This window comes from Misgurnus anguillicaudatus, chromosome 12 (genome assembly GCF_027580225.2).
Source record: "Misgurnus anguillicaudatus chromosome 12, ASM2758022v2, whole genome shotgun sequence".
Classification (NCBI taxonomy): Eukaryota; Metazoa; Chordata; class Actinopteri; order Cypriniformes; family Cobitidae; genus Misgurnus; species Misgurnus anguillicaudatus.
The window spans coordinates 11,964,056-11,984,082 of NC_073348.2; the positions used below are offsets into that span (position 1 = coordinate 11,964,056).

General features: G+C 38.0%; 1 protein-coding gene across 1 annotated transcript in view; it reads left to right on the top strand.

Moving 5' to 3' along the window:
• The window catches only part of LOC141368896 (uncharacterized), a 137,596-nt gene that overhangs the window by 53,573 nt on the left and 63,996 nt on the right, over positions 1-20,027 (top strand). The window contains exons 5-10 of the mRNA XM_073873688.1: positions 1,715-1,819; positions 4,129-4,227; positions 7,253-7,357; positions 13,347-13,403; positions 17,066-17,161; positions 18,566-18,622. Coding sequence (XP_073729789.1) covers positions 1,715-1,819; positions 4,129-4,227; positions 7,253-7,357; positions 13,347-13,403; positions 17,066-17,161; positions 18,566-18,622 — 519 coding nt within the window. The remainder of the gene's footprint in view (positions 1-1,714; positions 1,820-4,128; positions 4,228-7,252; positions 7,358-13,346; positions 13,404-17,065; positions 17,162-18,565; positions 18,623-20,027) is intronic.

Consider the following 20,027-nt stretch of genomic DNA (forward strand, 5'->3'; position numbering starts at 1 on the left):
TATTTTATAAATGAGGCCCAGGGCTTTGCTCAATAAGAGCAGGTGAACACACAGATCCTTTCTTCACCAACACTTGGAGAGCTTAGGTTTCAAAATCAAATCCAAGAAGAGTTTGGGGTTTGTGTTTTTAGGCATGACGCTTGACTTCAACAGTTCTTGAGCCTTACTAACGCTGGGGCACACGCTGGCTGTCATCTTGTTCAAAGTGCGTTTATTCGCCCCCTCAATTGATTTCAGAGACAGTTGGGTCTCATGGCAGCTACATCCCTGCTCATTCCGCTGTGTATGCTTTTCATTTGGCAACTTTCAAGTCCTGCCCCGGATAACGCTCAAAGTTCCATGCAGCTGTATGAAAGTGCTGTTAATATGTGGGTCCCCTCACCTGTTTTTCTCAGGCACGGAGCTTGGTTATGAATGCAGGAGGAACGTGGTGACTACGGATGCCTCTATGACGGGAGAAGTTGTGCACTGCGATGGCGAGCCAGCCTTCGCTATGTGGAATGCTCATCTGATAGTGGCGATTAAAGCACTTCAGTATTTCAAGCTTAAAATCTAGCATCATGTTCTTCTTCGGTCAGACAGCATGACTGTGATTTAATTTGTAAATCACCTGCGAGGGCTGCGATCTTTACAGGCTGTCGAGACGCCTCCTCATCTAAATAAATAGAAATACCCTTCTCAAGCTCAGTCAGCTTAACATGTGATTGTCATGATTGAAAGATATTTAAAAGGGAACCAATTGCATTATAGAATTGTTTTAAAGGTGTGGTAAATCGGTTGTTTTTATTGTTTTATACTGTTGTCCAAGCTCTACTTATGACATTCACATAGTTTTTACATTCAAAAACATCAAAAGCAGTAATAGGTTATTTTGTACACTGGTTTTGAGGTTGGCTTAAGAAACGGGGGCCACATTGAAGACTTGGAAGTAAACAGCCACTGCAACAATTGATAATATTTTTTCGTAGTAAACTAGCTTTCAGTCCTGCGTTATAACATGGGGAATCAGAATTTAAATTCACTGTGTTTTCAAACGGCAGCTAGCTTGACCACATACACAGGGAAGTCTTTATCACTAAACTTTGTGGTTAGACTTGGATGTTACACACAATCAGGACATATCAAGTGATCTCCAACTAAGCAATAGTGACACGTAGTACTAAAGTGTTTGACTCACATAAGATTGCTGTGCCATTTTGTCTGGATCCAATTTTAATGAAATAGCATTGCTTTATAATTGCAGTCTCTCTGAAAATCCAGCGTGTTTTAAGCATGTGAGCTAGAACTTCTTAAAAAATAAACTTCAACTAAGCATTCCTAAAATCAGATTCCGAGGAAAGGTTATGCAGTGACTGTGTTTACAACCAGGCACTGTACAATATTTTGCAGTCTTCATCGACATGTTTGTGGTATGGACTATCCAGTTTGCATGAACCTGTGGGCGGGGTTTCCAAAGTAGATGTTAAGTGGAGGGGGTGTTAAATTTACTGGATGTTCATTCAAGTACAATGACCTCATCTACAACAAAAGCTCAAGTTAAAATTGATTCCTTGATTCATCGCTCCTTTAATTTCTCTGTCCATAGCCATGAAGAGAACAATGTATACATGTAGTTAATTAGTTATTGTTAAATTTAGTTACCATTTATGAAACAAAAATCACAAAATGAGACCAAACAACTTTATGTACTTTTCTCAATGCTCTTTATTTTAAGTGAAAGACAAGGTTCACGGATCTACAGCACGGTGTCTGTGAAGAGCCACCAGTCTAAAGGTGAAGTACCAAACTTCAGTGAGAAAACCCCATCAGCTACCAAAAGGTATTTTATGTTTTTTTTTACTGAGGGTCACACTTGTTTTATTCATCCAAAGTCATAGAGTGGTTACATACTTGGGTAAATTTGCCTGGACCCAACCCGATTCTCTGTTCACATTATAAAATTTGGTTCAGAACCACAGCATGATTGCGTCATTAAGCTGCAGCCCTTTGCTGATTTCCTGGTTTTTATTTATGTACACTGCTGTCTTCAAATCCTCTATTGCTGTCCTTGTTTTTGGAACCATTGACTCTTCTGTTTATGACATGCTGTGTTCTAAAGGCATACAAATAGGTTTGGTTAACAACATACTAAAATATAATCCATTCTTTTATGAAAACCTTGACCTTGTAAAAAAATGCAACATAAAGTTAAAACAACTTGGTTTTGCAAGTCAGTTCAACCTACTATAAGTTTTTTGACCTGTAATAAGTTGACACTAGCCTGGTAATACCATCCTCTGCTACTTTGCTTCTCTTCGTAGACAGAGTCTGGCTGGGCATAATTGATAAGCGTTAACCTTCTCGTGGGGGGAGGGGCTTGTCTGAAGTTTAAAATCATTGGTGTAAACATTAGTCAATCACATAACGTTTGGTTATGACGTGTGTTATGCGCTGGCTCAGCTGACATGTATGATGCGAAAACAAATCCATCGAGCAAATACAAGAGTGAACCAGGCTGTGAAAGACTGGATGTGTTAATTAAAGCTGCCCTGTCCAATAAAAACACACACCAGTTTTGAGTTTGCTGTTCTGAAGAAGCATTATCTGATGTGAACCATGCCTCGCACAAAGGAGCTCTCAGAAGACCTACGATCAAGAATTGTTGACTTGCATAAAGCTGGAAAGGGCTACAAAAGTATATCTAAAAGCCTTGTTGTCCACGTGTCCACGGTAAGACAGATTGTCTACAAATGGAGAAAGTTCAGCACTGTTGCTACTCTCCCTAGGCGTGGTCGTCCAGTAAAGATGACTGCAAGAGCACAGCACAGAATGCTCAATGAGGTGAAGAAGAATCCTAGAGTGTCAGCTAAAGACTTACAGAAATCTCTGGCACGTGCTAACATTTATGTTGATAAATTTACAATAAGGAAAACATTAAACAAGAATGGACGTCATGGGAGGACACCACGGAGGAAGCAACTGCTGCCCAAAAAAAACCATTGCAGCACATTTGAAGGTTGCAAAAGAGCACCTGGATGTTCCACAGCACTACTGGCAAAACATTCTGTGGACAGATGAAACCAAAATTGAGTTGTTTGGAAAGAACACACAACACTATGTGTGGAGAACAAAAGGCACAGCACACCAACATCAAAACCTCATCCCAACTGTGAAGTATGGTGGAGGGGCCATCATGGTTTGGGGCTGCTTTGGTGCCTCAGGCCCTGGATGGATTACTGTCATCGATGGAAAAATGAATTCCAAAGTTTATCAAGACATTTTGCAGGAAAACTTAAGACCATCTGTCCGCCAACTGAAGCTTAACAGAAGATGGACAATGCAACAGGACAACGACCCAAAGCATAAAAGTAAATCAACAACAGAATGGCTTCAACAGAAGAAAATACGCCTTCTGGAGTGGCCCAGTCAGAGTCCTGACCTCAACCCGATTGAGATGCTGTGGCATGACTTCAAGAGAGCGATTCACACCAGACATCCCAAGAATATTGCTGAACTGAAACACTTTTTTAAAGAGGAATGGTCCAAAATTTTTCCTGACCGTTGTGCAGGTCTGATCTGCAACTATAGGAAACGTTTGGTTGAGGTTATAGCTGCCAAAGGAGGGTCAACCACTTATTAAACCCAAAGGTTCACATACTTTTTCCACCCTGCACTATGAATGTTTACATGTTGTGTTCAATAAAAACATGAAAACATATAATGTTTTGCGGTATTAGTTTAAGCAGACTGTGTTTCTCTATTGTTGTGACTTAAATGAAGATCAGAGCACATTTAATGACCAATTTATGAAGAAATCCAAGTAAGCCCAAAGGGTTCACATACTTTTTCTTTCAACTGTATATATTAACCCAGCGTTCTTCATCCCGTTCCTCGAGAACCCCCTTCCAGAATGTTTAAGATGTTTCCTTAATAAACACACCTGATTTAACTTATTAGCTTGTTGGGAAGACATTCTGGAAGGAGGCTGAAGAGTTGGTTCAGGTGTTTCAAATAAGGAGACATCTAAAACTTTCTGGAAGGGGGTCCTCGAGGACTGGATTGAAGAACACTATATTAACCAATTAATTGTAATTACCACTTGCCTTTTTCTTGCAGATGTTATATTTTCTCTGCTCTTTGTGTTATTAGTGAAAGACCAGATGCATTCAGCATTGTGTCCGTGAAGAGTAACCAGTCCAAAGGTGAAGTACCAAACTTCAATAAGGAAACACCATCAACTACCAGAAGGTATTTTATGTGTTTGACGGTCACACATGATGGGCTTCATTAATCAATCTTACGTAGAACAAGCGCAAATCGATGTGCAAATTTCATCTTATGACGGGGTTCACATGTGATTCATGAAACCTTCATATTCCGCAGTTTCATAGTATAAATGATCATATGTTGATAAATGTGTCAAATGAAAACTATAGTAATTTGAATATTATGTCCATAAAATGAAAGCCTCGCCCCTAGAGTTCACGGCATGAAGAAAAGTAACGCGGCCACACAGAGGAACGTCTCCATGTATACTGAACTTTGACCTTTCAAGTTCACACGGAATGGCTTGAAAAACAAAATAAAAGGAAGTCTGGAAAATGCAGTTTGGAGCCAGATCACTGAAGAGAAATTGATGCAATTAAATAATTAATTAACATAAATATGATATTAAAGGAGCGGTGAATTAAAGAATCAATTTTAACTTGATACTTTGTTATATTAGAGGTCATTTGTTAATGAAAATACTATTTCTAACTTTTTCTAACTTATGATTCCTTTTCTGATAGGATATCAAATGGATAAAACATAGGCCCTACATCTTTATGCTCACTTAAAACCATATTGATAAATACCAAGTCTTGCCTGGAAACAACTGAACACAGTTTTCTGTCGTACGTTTATTTTATAAATGAGGCCCAGGGCTTTGCTCAATAAGAGCAGGTGAACACACAGATCCTTTCTTCACCAACACTTGGAGAGCTTAGGTTTCAAAATCAAATCCAAGAAGAGTTTGGGGTTTGTGTTTTTAGGCATGACGCTTGACTTCAACAGTTCTTGAGCCTTACTAACGCTGGGGCACACGCTGGCTGTCATCTTGTTCAAAGTGCGTTTATTCGCCCCCTCAATTGATTTCAGAGACAGTTGGGTCTCATGGCAGCTACATCCCTGCTCATTCCGCTGTGTATGCTTTTCATTTGGCAACTTTCAAGTCCTGCCCCGGATAACGCTCAAAGTTCCATGCAGCTGTATGAAAGTGCTGTTAATATGTGGGTCCCCTCACCTGTTTTTCTCAGGCACGGAGCTTGGTTCTGAATGCAGGAGGAAAGTGGTGACTACGGGTGCCTCTATGACGGGAGAAGTTGCGCACTGCGATGGCGAGCCAGCCTTCGCTATGTGGAACGCTCATCTGATAGTGGCGATTAAAGCACTTCAGTATTTCAAGCTGAAAATCTAGCATCATGTTCTTCTTCGGTCAGACAGCATGACTGTGATTTAATTTGTAAATCACCTGCGAGGGCTGCGATCTTTACAGGCTGTCGAGACGCCTCCTCATCTAAATAAATAGAAATACCCTTCTCAAGCTCAGTCAGCTTAACATGTGATTGTCATGATTGAAAGATATTTAAAAGGGAACCAATTGCATTATAGAATTGTTTTAAAGGTGTGGTAAATCGGTTGTTTTTATTGTTTTATACTGTTGTCTAAGCTCTACTAATGACATTCACATAGTTTTTACATTCAAAAACATCAAAAGCAGTAATAGGTTATTTTGTACACTGGTTTTGAGGTTGGCTTAAGAAACGGGGGCCACATTGAAGACTTGGAAGTAAACAGCCACTGCAATAATTGATAATATTTTTTCGTAGTAAACTAGCTTTCAGTCCTGCGTTATAACATGGGGAATCAGAATTTAAATTCACTGTGTTTTCAAACGGCAGCTAGCTTGACCACATACACAGGGAAGTCTTTGGGTGCGTCTCATTTCTCTGTCTTACCCCTACCCCTCGGTTTTGCGTGTTCATGTGAGGCGAAGTGGCGTCTCAATTCTCCGTTTGATCGAGAGCTAGGGCCAAGACGTAGGGCTACACAGCCCTTGAAACGAAGTGTGATAAGGACCACACTTGAAAGAGAGGGGTACACGTAAACGTAGGAATTTCTCAGGAGAGCCGGCATTAATATGTTTTATGGCTGAACCTTGAACTGTCAAGGAGTCGCACAAATGAAAGTAACGTTATTTTCAGCAGTTTAATTGACATTATATTATGACACACATGTTTTATGATACTTTTAATAAAATGTTCAAGCGGTTTTAAGTGTAATGTTTTTGTTTTGAATCGCTGGTTAAGCCGCTAGCTAGCAGCTAAGTTATGTGCTATTTGTTGAGCTCAGCTCAGGTAATCGATACCACACCTGAGATGACGGTATCTTCTTTGTTTATGTCAACGCATGTCTGTTTACGTAGCAGCCATCAAGGGAAGGTGACGCAAACGGTAATCGAGTGGTGTCTCATTTTTTAGATGAACGATCTGTCTTACCCCTTCCCCTTCACTTGGTTTCGAGGGGCAAGGGGAAGACGAAGACAAAGGGGAAGGGGTAAGAGAGAGAAATGAGATTGGCCCTTAATCACTAAACTTTGTGGTTATACTTGGATGTTACACACAATCAGGACATATCAAGTGATCTCCAACTAAGCAATAGTGACACGTAGTACTAAAGTGTTTGACTCACATAAGATTGCTGTGCCATTTTGTCTGGATCCAATTTTAATGAAATAGCATTGCTTTATAATTGCAGTCCCTCTGAAAATCCAGCGTGTTTTAAGCATGTGAGCTAGAACTTCTTTAAAAATAAACTTCAACTATGCATTCCTAAAATCAGATTCCGAGGAAAGGTTATGCAGTGACTGTGTTCTTTTACAACCAGGCACTGTACAATATTTTGCAGTCTTCATCGACATGTTTGTGGTATGGACTATCCAGTTTGCATGAACCTGTGGGCGGGGTTTCCAAAGTAGATGTTAAGTGGAGGGGGTGTTAAATTTACTGGATGTTCATTCAAGTACAATGACCTCATCTACAACAAAAGCTCAAGTTAAAATTGATTCCTTGATTCATCGCTCCTTTAATTTCTCTGTCCATAGCCATGAAGAGAACAATGTATACATCTAGTTAATTAGTTATTATTAAATTGAGTTACCATTTATGAAACAAAAATCACAAAATGAGACCAAACAACTTTATGTACTTTTTTCAATGCTCTTTATTTTAAGTGAAAGACAAGGTTCACGGATCTACAGCACGGTGTCTGTGAAGAGCCACCAGTCTAAAGGTGAAGTACCAAACTTCAGTGAGAAAACCCCATCAGCTACCAAAAGGTATTTTATGTTTTTTTTTACTGAGGGTCACACTTGTTTTATTCATCCAAAGTCATAGAGTGGTTACATACTTGGGTAAATTTGCCTGGTCCCAACCCGATTCTCTGTTCACCTTATACAATTTGGTTCAGAACCACAGCATGATTGCGTCATTAAGCTGCAGCCCTTTGCTGACTTCCTGGTTTTTATTTATGTACACTGCTGTCTTCAAATCCTCTATTGCTGTCCTTGTTTTTGGAACCATTGACTCATCTGTTTATGACATGCTGTGTTTTAAAGGCATACAAATAGGTTTGGTGAACAACATACTGGTGAACAACATACTAAAATATAATCCATTCTTTTATGAAAACCTTGACCTTGTAAAAAAATGCAACATGAAGTTAAAGGCACACCATGGAACTTTTTGGCCACTAGGGGGTGCTAGACATGTATTTTTCACGCCTAGCGCCCCTAGAGGCCACAAGCGCTGCAGCACTGTCGCAAAGGAAAGGATCTGGCCAACCTTAAAACTAAACTAAAAACTAAACATTTAAAACGCTAAACGATCAACATTTTGAGACAACAGGTCTTAGTTAATCGTAAATTGTTGCAGTATGCTTATGACTTGCGAATGTAATTCTCAGTTTACCTTAATAAACCAGGCTTGATAAAGTATTCAGCCTCCATATTTGACCTCCGGAGGCTGCAGCCTTCCAATTGAAAAACGACCAGAAATATTTCCTTGCCTTTTTCCAAACAAATATTGTTGCATCGTCTCTCTCTCCCTCGCCACCAGGATTTTCCGCAATGGCGCTCGTTTTTTCTCTCTTTTGTGTGAAAATTGTCGCTCCAAATCCAAGTAAACCGATGTGATCCAAGCAGACCTAAAGTCTGCCGCTTTGTAATACGTCACGCGAGTGACAGCGGAACGCAGCAAATGAGGAAGAGAGAAGAGAGAAACGCTCGGATCTGATTGGTGAATGAATAGGGTTTGGTTTTACACTGTGTGAGTTTGAGCAAGTTTGAATGCTATAGGATCCTGGATTGTAATGTAAATACCATAGACACAGTAAAAGAAAGGTAAATACGTGAACACAGCATCTGAATACAGCGAACTATAAGCAAGATAATCGCCGTCATTTATAAAGAACATCGCATTTATGTATGAATCAAGAGTTTATATAAAAAGATTGCCTTAAAGGGGAATCGAACCCGGGTCGCCCGTGTCATAGAGCCGTGACCAGGGGTGTGATTCTTCCGGATAAATCCGGAATTCCGGCTTTTCCGACCTGAAAATGAGGCTTTCGTGAATCATGCAAATCCAATTTTTTTTGTGTGTGGGGGGGTGCAAGGCACCGTTATAAATGACCGCATATCACTCCAAGTAGTCTATTTATTTGTCACGATGGAACTTCATTCAAAGCAGAGCTCGAGCTTGCAGTCGGATCTCCGGCGTGTGGTGTTCGCTGCGAATAAAAAAATCATGCGTTCGTCTACGAATAATATGAGAGGAACACATCTTTCACTCTCAACCAAACCAACAAACTAGCCAATAAGAAGTAGAATAGGGAGGGGTCTTTGAGGTGTGGCTGAGATCCAGCTGCAGATGCCGCGCGGTCGCGGCGCGGAGAAGTCATAACAAGTTAACTTTGTCAGCAGGATGAAAAGTATATGAAGCCTAGGTAAGACGACCTAATTGAAAAAGGACTTAAATCAGTGGCGCTGAGCATGGATAGAAGGAATAGGCAGAGACAAACAGCATTTTAGTGGTAAGAAATTAAGAGAGCCAGCCAGGTGTTTGCTGCTTTGACAAACTGTCCGTTTCAAATCAGACCGCTATATGCCAGTAATGTTAATATCAGATTTCTCATCGAGGTGAAATGCGGTGTCGCGATATCAATATAAAGTTGCGTTTGTGTCAAAAAGTTTGCTTGCATTATTTTTAGGGCCGGGACTCGATTAAAAAAATTAATCTAATTAATTAGAGGCTTTGTAATTAATTAATCTAAATTAATCGCATTTTAATCTCATATAAATATTTGACCTGAGAACATTAAGAAGTATTTTTACATGGATTTTTATGAATAATGACTGAATACATAAGCTTAACAAAATATTGTTTATTTTTGTTCAACCAAGTCGTTGTACCCGGAGTCGGGCTAATGTCCACGCTAGCTGCTGTATGTTTTGCATTGAGATTATACTTGAGGCTCGATGTGCTGCGGTGATATGTGAATTCCTTGTTGCATATCTTACACACAACCATGCTCTTATCGACACTTACCAGTGATGCGCGGGTCAATGTATAAACAACCCGCCCGCAACTCGGACCGCAAAGAAAAAAAAAATATATTATACCCGACCCGCTTCCTGTCCCGCATTTCAGGCATTTCTTAAAGTAGTTTGTTTAATATTGCAGGGTTCGGGACTTCTCAGGTTTTGACTGTCTGTGTTCTGGTACCTATGTGCGCGGATGCCCCACCTCGCGTATAAAAACAACAAAACATAATATACTATATAGCCTATATTAAAATTAAAATATATAAAAATGTGCATAATATAGTTTTTAAGTTGCACATCGTTTATAGGTTTCTTAAGTGGGATTCGGATGTGAAAAGCGCTGCATAATGTACTCGCCTTTAGTGTTACCATTGAAACTTAACTAAAGTAAAAAAAAATAAGAGGTGATATATAGCTTTAGCCTACATAAATGCTTATTGCTTTAATGTTGCGAGTTCCTCTTCAGCTTTTCTTGCTGTTATGTTTATAATAGTTCATTGTTCAGAGTTCATATTGATGATCTTATAGTCAATTTAAAAATGTTCTTACAAACTGACTCTATTCGTTTAACTTTTTTCCTTTACCTGCCGTCGCTGATCTCTGTGCGTGTCCTCCGTCAAAGTAGCCTATTAAAATTAATATGAAGTTGATTTTTAAAAGTCTTAAGCACACCGCGAATCAAACGTGCTGCTACAGTATGCTCTAAATGCGCGTGTAAATTTAACTTCTGGGCACTGCCAGGCTGATTTTTTGAAAAGTAAGTGATATAGGCTACTCACTGCATGTTTTGGCATTCGGTAGCATATGCATCAATAGATGCACGGTGTTGCTTTTAATGTTCTTTTTAATTTATATTCACAAAACCTAACAACAAAACATTGTTTATAATTACGAGACAAATTATTTGAAACGAAATTCGTTTTAAAGTAGCAAACAAAACTTAAATTAAACTCGTAATAAACTAATTAAATTGAAACAAAACAACATTACAACAATATTTAAACCCAACAATACTCAAACATTAACATATAACAGACATTAGGATACATGTTAAAATAATCTGTAGTTTGTTGGCAGATGTTTATTGGGCAAAACCTCCGTTGCAAACCTCCATTTACCAGAATAAATCATTTTTACTTTGAAATTGATGCGTTGTCACGTTAAAATCAGCTGTTCGTTTAGGTTCCGTCTACTTTTATTTACACTGCATCACAACCCCGGAGTTCTCGAACTAAAACAGGGTCTGCAGCATTTACGAATGACTCTATTAATAAGTGCGATTAAAATGCGTTAAAATGTTTAACGCGTTATTTTTTGTGTAATTAATTAATCTTAATTAACGCGTTAAAGTCCCGGCTCTAATTATTTTATACTGTAATCACATACGTCAACGCACGCATATACGCGAATCAGATCCAACGTCATCCTGACGAACACACGCATACGTTTGCTTCTCTTAATGGTTTGTGAATCTGGCAGTAATGCTTGCGATTACAGAATAATATAATGATAAACACACACATTCATGGATCTGGTTTGGGAAACGCTTAGCTCTTGACTGTTAGATGCTTTACCAAAAGAACTATGCAAAATAAGACAAATGCACTTGACTGTCTTTCCAGAAAGTCACAGCATCATTTGAATTAAGTATCTTTAATGTAACAGTATCCACTTTAAATCCAGCGATCAAATGTTGTAATCAATAATTCATCTGTATTAAATGCCCCCACTAATTATTCTATAAACATTAAACATGTTTTGACCAATGGCGAATCTCATTTATCAAGTTGTGTATGTGTTTGTGTGCCTTATTATTATTATTACAATATGTAACCAAAGATTTTACTAAAAGGGCACAAATTTACAAGAACATAAAAATCCTCATAGATTTAGTCACTTATTTTTACTCTCAAAATGCACCACATTGATGTATTTACCTTTAAATGCACAAGATGATTTTGTTCAGTCTGATGCAGTGGCAAGGCTACATAATGGTCAGGGTGGCACTTGCCCAAGCGGATTGACGATTGGCCACTCAGATCAATTTTGAGCCCGAATTATATTTCAACTGTATTTCATTTTTTATATATATATGTGTGTGTGTGTGTGTGTGTGTGTGTGTGTGTGTGTGTGTGTGTGTGTGTGTGTGTGTGTGTGTGTGTGTGCGTGCGTGCATGCGTGCGTATGTATGTCACCATGTCATGGTAGGTGTGCCGTATATTTTCCTGCTTTTTTGTCCTTTGCCAATCACACCTATGGTGACACTAACACAGTGCCACGGAGTCACATAATAGAAGTTGCTCTCTACACTCCTTAAGTAGCCTCCAGCAAAATTCACGTTAAAAACAAATTGTGTGGAGGAAGTGACGTATGCCGTAAAGCAGTCGAATTTTGTAGTTTTTTTGGTGCTCTGGTTACTACCAGAAACCCTAAGTTTTAAAATACGAGTAAAAGTGATACAGACCCCGTCAGGCTATGGTAGACATGTCATTCAACCTATTTAAAGTTGATGTACTATCACAAGGGTCTTGAAAATTTATTATGAAGGTTGAAAAATTACATGGTGTCACTTTAAAACAACTTGGTTTTGCAAGTCAGTTTTACCTACTGTAAGTTTTTTGACCTGTGATAAGTTGACACTAGCCTGGTAATACCATCCTCTGCTACTTTGCTTCGCTTTGTAGACAGAGTCTGTCTGGGCATAATTGATAAGCGTTAACCTTCTTATGGGGGGAGAGGCTTGTCTGAAGTTTAAAATCATTGGTGTAAACATTAGTCAAAACACTTAACGTTTGGTTACGACGTGTTATGCGCCGGCTCAGCCGACATGTATGATGCGAAAACAAATCCATCGAGCAAATACAAGAGTGAACCAGGCTGTGAAAGACTTTTGCAGATTATATGAAGTAAATTGGGCCAGAGCTAGTTGAACACTATCCTTACGCTGTCTTTCCACTCACGTCTAAGTGGAGGAACCCCCTCACCTCTCCCAAACTCAAATACTCTTCCACCACACTGCTAAAAATGGTTTTCAAGAAAAAAATTTAAATAAGAATTTTTAGATATTTTTACTGAAAACAAGACAAAAAACTAAGAATTTTTTTTCTTGAAAATAATTTTTTTTCAGTGCAGACATCACATCTTTACATAAACTAGCTAAGTTTATTTGAATTTTGACTCATCACAAACTCAAGTCTAAGGGCCAGATTTACTAAAAGCTTGTAAAAGGTTCTTTTCAGTGTACTTTATTAGCTGGGATTTGGCACCCTGCATTTTCAGCATGAAACGTCTGTGGTGCTGATCTCAAATGCATCAGGTGTTAGTAGATCACCAGCACCTCCAGGAGCATCAGTTTGCGTTGGTCATTATGGAAATCAGCTGTTGTGCCTGTGTTATTTAATTTGTGTCTTTTTAGTAAATAAACATCAGCGTATTTTTGGAATTGCGCTCTTATGCTAATTTGACCCGTTTAGTTAATCTGGCCCTAAAATCCTGATCAAGCTAAAAACATCAGCAATAAAAATTTGGACCTGGTCAAATTATGTTAAGTCCTTGAAACCTTAATCCATTGACCTTGATCCACAATCAAGAGAACAATGAACAGTTAGTTAGTAGGTTAGTTAGTTAGTTAAAAAAATGACTTAATTACCATTTGCAACACTAAATCCTTAAGTTACACTGATAAACCTTTTTAAAATGTTTAATATCTTTGCTTTTATGTTGTTAGTGACCTGTCCAAAGGTGAGGTACCAAACTTCAGTGAGGAAACAACATCTCCCAAAAGGTATTCCCTGTATTTCCTATTGCTTTTCACACCTGGATCTAAACAAAACTTATTTAATAGAAGATTCTGAGCTGAGATTCTACCTAATTTCTCTTAACTATATAGTCATGAGAAGAATAGTGATGTTTTTTAAAGTACTTAAATCTTTTGCCACTATATAATCATCTGTTTGAAACATAGAATTACTTACTTTAGCTTACTTTACATACTTATCTTTACGTGGGTTAAAGATACTTGACATTTATTTGTGTGCAAATGTACCCTACACTCTACTTATATATTGTTATTATCATTACAAGATTACCATTGTGATTTAGAGTAAGATAAGAAGTCAGGTTTGACAACTTGTGTTTTATGTAGGCCTACTTGCTTATTAACAGATAAATGTTGTAGCTGTAATTAACATTTGTAACAAAAAAGGGCTTTTACACTGAGCTTAACGCTGCTTTTAATGATAAAAACAGTTGTTTTAGCAACTGCACAGGTTGACAAGTGCCTTATGCCAGTGGTTCCCAAAGTTTTTAGCCCTAGTACCCCTACTGCCCTATTAGTAAGGCTCAAGTACCCCTTTGTCGAAACTAAACCAAAGTTGTGTTTTAAAGACAAACAATTAGTAATATTAATTAATTTTAAACATTAAAGTAAAAAGCACTGAGTGATGAAGCATGTTTATTTTAACAAACCACCATCATTGTGATAAGTGTTTGCATTTTATCAGCTCATTTGCATTTTAAAAGACACACCCAAAAACCGCACATTTTTGCTTTGGCCTTCAAAAAGGCAATTTTGAATCTGTGGGGTGTTCTGTGATAAAACTTCACATACAAACTCTGGGAATGATAAAAATACTTATTTTACATCTTTAACATTTTTATCATATGAGGGCCAGATTTACCAACAGCTTGCGCAAACCATTATTTTGGCGTTAAATAACGACTGAACTTACTAAAGACACGCGGTGGATATTTAGCTCTGAAAAGGTGTTATTTTTGCGACCTTATTGCATATTATGCATTTGTAGAAGTTTTCCTTTCAGACGCAGCATTAATTGGAGGAAAGTATTTAAATTTTGTTTGCCAGAGGAACATACTTCTGTTAAAAGTTTGCCATGCCATGCTATGTTTAATTTGCTGGAGAAAAGAGGAGGAGATGTCATGAGGAGAAGTAAAATCAGTTGTTTCAAAACTTCTTTTAACCCTTCATCTTTCGTCCCCCGATTCTTTTTAGTGTTTTACTTTGTTCGCTGGAATCTTACACTCCGCAGTCCGCAGTTTCCTTGCGATGTGCTGCCGAGGAGCATCAGCTCTGCTTATTTGCAACCCTGTACTAATTTGCACTGCTCTTGGTAGATTGCAATGGTCATTATGGAAATGGGAAATGTGCTAATGTCATTATTGGGCCCGTGTCATTTTATTTGCGCCTCTGTAGTAAATCACACACAGATTTTTCACTCCAATCGGCGCTTGTTCGGAACTGAGCTCTCACGTCCTTCCTAAATCTGGCCCTAAATTTACTAAAATCTCAATTTAAGTTACTGATAATTAAAGTGTGCAAAAACCTAAAATTATTCTGTTCAAAATATAACGAGAAACAAAATGTGTTAAGACATTCACTATAAATACAAAAGACATATCACATACAGGACAAAATGTTTTTTTTAATATGCCACTTTAAAAACAATGCAAATGTTTGTTTGCATCATTTGAAATCCTATGGCAGATCGTTCTTGAGTTGGACATCGCTATTGCATTTTGGAGCATGCAGCGCATTTACTCACGATGGCTAATGTTAATGATAAGATTAAAATTACATTTAAAGGACAAGTTCGGTATTTTACACTTAAAGCCCTGTTTTCAGATTGTTTATGATGAAATAGAACGGTTTGACTGAAATTTCGACATATGAGGCTGGCCCGAGAATTTTCGGGTGTTTGTGTTTAACCTCCCACCTCTACAATAGGTTTAATGGTGCACTGGAACAATCCTTCCTAAAATGCATTAAACTTTAGTTTACAAAGACGTGAAACTCACCGAGTGGTCAGGGGTGTTCACTGGTATGCTCACACAAAAATCGCTGCAAAATATGCATTCCAACAGGTTTTATCGTAGTTTTTGCCAACTCCATTGACTTGTATTAGATGTGCTGTGAGGTACGGTATTACTCCGCGCCGGGAACTTTGTTTCTATTCTTGCATTTGGCAATGGCGGATTAGCGCCACCAACTGGGCTGGAGTGTCTATTATTCAAGCTCTAAGGGGAAGAATGTACCGGTGTGAGGCGTTTGGAAAAATAGGTCCACAAGTTATCAACGAATGCTAAAACAGCTGTTTGAAAGCATCTTTTGCAGCGATTTTTGTGTGAGCATATCAGTGAACACCCCTGACCACTCGGTGAGTTTCACGTCTTTGTAAACGAAAGATTAATGCATTTTAGGAAGGATTGTTCCAGTGCACAATTAAACCCATTGTAGAGGTGTGAGGTGAAACACAAATACCCTAAAATTCTCGGGGCAGCCGCATATGTCGAAATTTCAGTCAAAACTGTTCTATTTCACCATAAACAATCTGAAAACAGGGCTTTAAGTGTAAAATACTGAACTTGTCCTTTAAAGTTGTCATTTTTACAATGCTTTCCTCACAAAAACCAATCTAGGTCAATGACTGGACAAACGAAAGACATTCTTTATTAAAAGCAAATGAGATCAAAGTAAAATCTAAATCTTTTCGTGTACCCCCTGGAAACTCTTCACGTAGCCCCTGGGGTACACGTACCCCTGGTTGGGAATCACTGCCTATTACGACTCCGTATTGAGCCCCTACTATTGGTTAACTGGAAGGCGGGACTTCAGTCGCCAGAGCAGCCATGAGTGTTGCATTGTCTCCCATTCATAGTAATAGGAATGCTCAATATTGTTATATCCAAGCTTTGTTTAACTCGACCGGAACTGCAAAGTGGACTGGTGGGATTGGCCTTGTACAATATGGTTGCCACACACATTCATAATTTTGACAACAATGGTTAACTCGCAACTTTCATCACGGACATTTGGACATCTGATGTTAGTCCGGTCAGTATGCTTAGCTTAACGGCTCAGTGGTTGGATGAAATGGTTATTATGAAAATTATAGTAGCCTTTAAAAAATATGAACTTATTGGTTATTGGTATCTGTATCGGCCATCAGGAGGACTTAATTAACGTTATTGGTATCTGTAAAATTTTCTCCTGTTGTGCATCCCAAATGCAAATAATAAACTTTTGGCACGAGGATGCAATTGTCCGCTATAGACTTTGCTAATGTGTCGTCATCATGACGTATTCCCGGTGGTGAACGCAAAGCATTTTGTGAGTTTGTGAAAGTTTGTGAGTGGAGTGCATCCAGGAGCAGAGAGGTATGGATTTAACCTGAGCATGGAGTGAATTTTTTGAAAGTCAGTGTGTATGGAGTCTCGCTCCAAGAGTGCTCTACTACTGCTCCATAATTTACTCACTAAAGTTTCATTTTTTGTGAACTAAGGATCAAGAGTCTGAACTTACTTTATGGGGCTTACCAAATTCAATCAATTATGTTATTTTTTTATATTTTTGTTAAATTGTACTTATGGTAATTACCACTGCAGTCTATTTTGATGCAAATTTTTTATTATCTCTGCTATTTGTGTTAGTGAAAGACCAGATAAATTCAGCATTGTGTCTGTGAAGAGTCACCAGTCCAAAGGTGAAGTACCAAACTTCAATGAGAAAACACCAACTACCAGAAGGTATTTCATTTGTTTGATGGTCATATATAGTCTAAAAATGTCTAATGTCCAATGTCTAAATCAATATTTATGATAAAAGATGACATATTTAAAGAGTCGTGGTTCTCAATCTTGTAAGCAATTTTGAGACAATTAGTTTGTCAAACAATTTAACATAGCATGCTTTGGGTTTATTACTGCCTATTTGGCTGAGAATATTTTTAGAGACCTTCAGCAATAAAATTCTCAGTAAGAAACTCAGTAAGATGATGTGAAAAACCATGAAACCTTTGGTGTTTAGCACATGAAATGTATCATAAAACAATAGAGGTTCTTGAGCAAACATTAACATTATAGCACTGTATCTGAATAAGCATCATAAAATCATACAAGATCACATCTTTACATAAACTAGCTAAGTTTATTTATATTTTGACTCATCACAAACTCAAGTCTAAGGGCCAGATTTACTAAAAGCTTGCGCCTGCGCAAACCATCAATTTGCCGATAAATAACGAGTGGATAATTAGCTCTGAAAAGGTGTGGTCTAGTTATTTCTGTGACTGACCTTATTGCATTTGGATTTCTAGGAGTTTCCCTTTTCAGATGTAAAATTTATTGTATGAGTGTTAAATACTCTCATCCCATAAATTTTACGTCTGAAAGGGAAACTCCTTAAAATGCACGCAACGTGATTTACTAATGTTTGCGTGTGTGATTACTGGTATTTGTGACATTATTTAATGCAGAAAAAACATGTATTAAATCATTTTGCGCTTGAAATAGATGCAATTGTTAGTGATAAGAGAAGGCATCACAGAAATAAGAAATCGCATGCTATTTTTTAATTGCTGGAGGAAATAAGAGGAGTCACTAGGAGAAGTCACACAGCAGGTGTTTCAAAACTTCTTATAAACTTTTTTCCCTCCGGTTCTTTTCAGTGTACTTTATTAGCTGGGATTTCACACCCTGCATTTTTAGCATGAAACCTCTGAGGTGCTGATCTCAAATGCATCAGGTGTTAGTAGATCACCAGCACCTCCAGGAGCATCAGCATGCATTGGTCATTATGAAAATCAGCTGTTGTGCCTGTGTTATTTAATTTGTGTCTTTTTAGTAAATAAACATCAGCATATTTTTGGAATTGCGCTCTTATGCTAATTTGACCTGTTTAGTAAATCTGTCCCTAAAAATCCTGATCAAGCTAAAAACATCAGCAATAAAAATTAAGACCTGGTCAAATTATGTTAAGACCTTGAAACCTTAATCCATTGACCTTGATTCATATTCAAGAGAACAATGAACAGTTAGTTAGTAAGTTAGTTAGTTAAAAAATGACTTAATTACCATTTGCAACACTAAATCCTTAAGTTACACTGATAAACCTTTTTAAAATGTTTAATATCTTTGCTTTTATGTTGTAAGTCATCTGTCCAAAGGTGAGGTACCAAACTTCAGTGAGGAAACAACATCTCCCAAAAGGTATTTCCTGTATTTCCTATTGCTTTTCACACATGAATCTAGACTTATTTAATAGACAAGATTCTGAGCTGAGATTCTACCTAATTTCTCTTAACTATATAGTCATGAGATGAAAAGTGATATTTTTTAAAGTACTTAGATCTTTTGCCACTGTATAATCATCTGTTTGAAACAAAGAATTACTTAACTTAGCTTATACCACGGGTCTGTTGAATGCTGTATTAAGATTGGTTGAGAAATGTTCCGTGGTTATGCATCATTTTTTGATAACCGCACACCTAACTTGTCAAATGTCTTAAAAATAGGCACCAGAGCAATACAGTATTTGTGGTAACCGTGGTATAAAAGGAATAATTGACTCCGGTCCTTTGAATTATTTTAAAATAATGCACACCCGCGGTTTAACGGCACTTCACTTCGCGTCGTGCCACATTACCACCTTGGGTGTGCATTATTTTCTTAAAATTCAATGGCCTGTCGTCAATTATTCCTTACTTACTTAACATACTTATCTTTACGTGGGTTAAAGATACTTGACATTTATCTGACATTTTTGTTCAAATGTACCCTACACTCAACTTATATTGTTATTATTATTACAAGATTATCATTGTGAATTAGAGTAAGATAAGGAGTCAGTTTTGAAAACGTATGTTTAATGTAGGCCTACTTGCTTATTAACAGATCTTTTGTTAATTTTTAACCAAAATCGTTAAATGTTGTAGCTGTAATTAACATTTGTAACAAAACAGGGCTTTTCACACTGAGCTTAACGCTGCTTTGAATTCTAAAAACAGTTATTTTAGCAACAGCACAAGTGGACAAGTACCTTATGCGACTTCGTATAGAGCCCCTACTCGAGAAATTGTAAGTCTTTATCGATTGATGATTGCTTCTTTTAACTGAAGGAGGGACTTCAGTCGCCAGAGCAGCCACGAGTGTTGCACTGTCCCCCATTCATAGTCATAGGAATGCTCAATATTGTTATATCCAAGCTTTGTTCAACTTGACCGGAACTGCAAAGTGGACTTTACAGGGTGTCCACCATCTTAAGTGGGATTCCAATCCGAAGGGAGCAAAATATTCATGACGAATATTTCCTGGCTTTTGATCTACGTGATTGCTTTCACTCTCTTAGTTGAGTGTGTGCGTTCTCCTCCCTGTGTGCTTAATCAACTTGCACACCTAAAGAGTGATTTCTCCTAAAAGAGCTGCAGTTGAACTTGCGTCTTTTTAAAGACAGCTGTTCTCTGCTCATGGGCATTAAGGGTCTTTTTAAAGATGTCTTTTCGTCCGTGCTCCACTTTTGGATGCGGTAATTATATGGGACCTCGTGATGGACACGATCGCTGTCTCTCGTGTCTGGGCCTCCAGCACGCTGAAGAGGCTTTCGTGGAAGGGACAT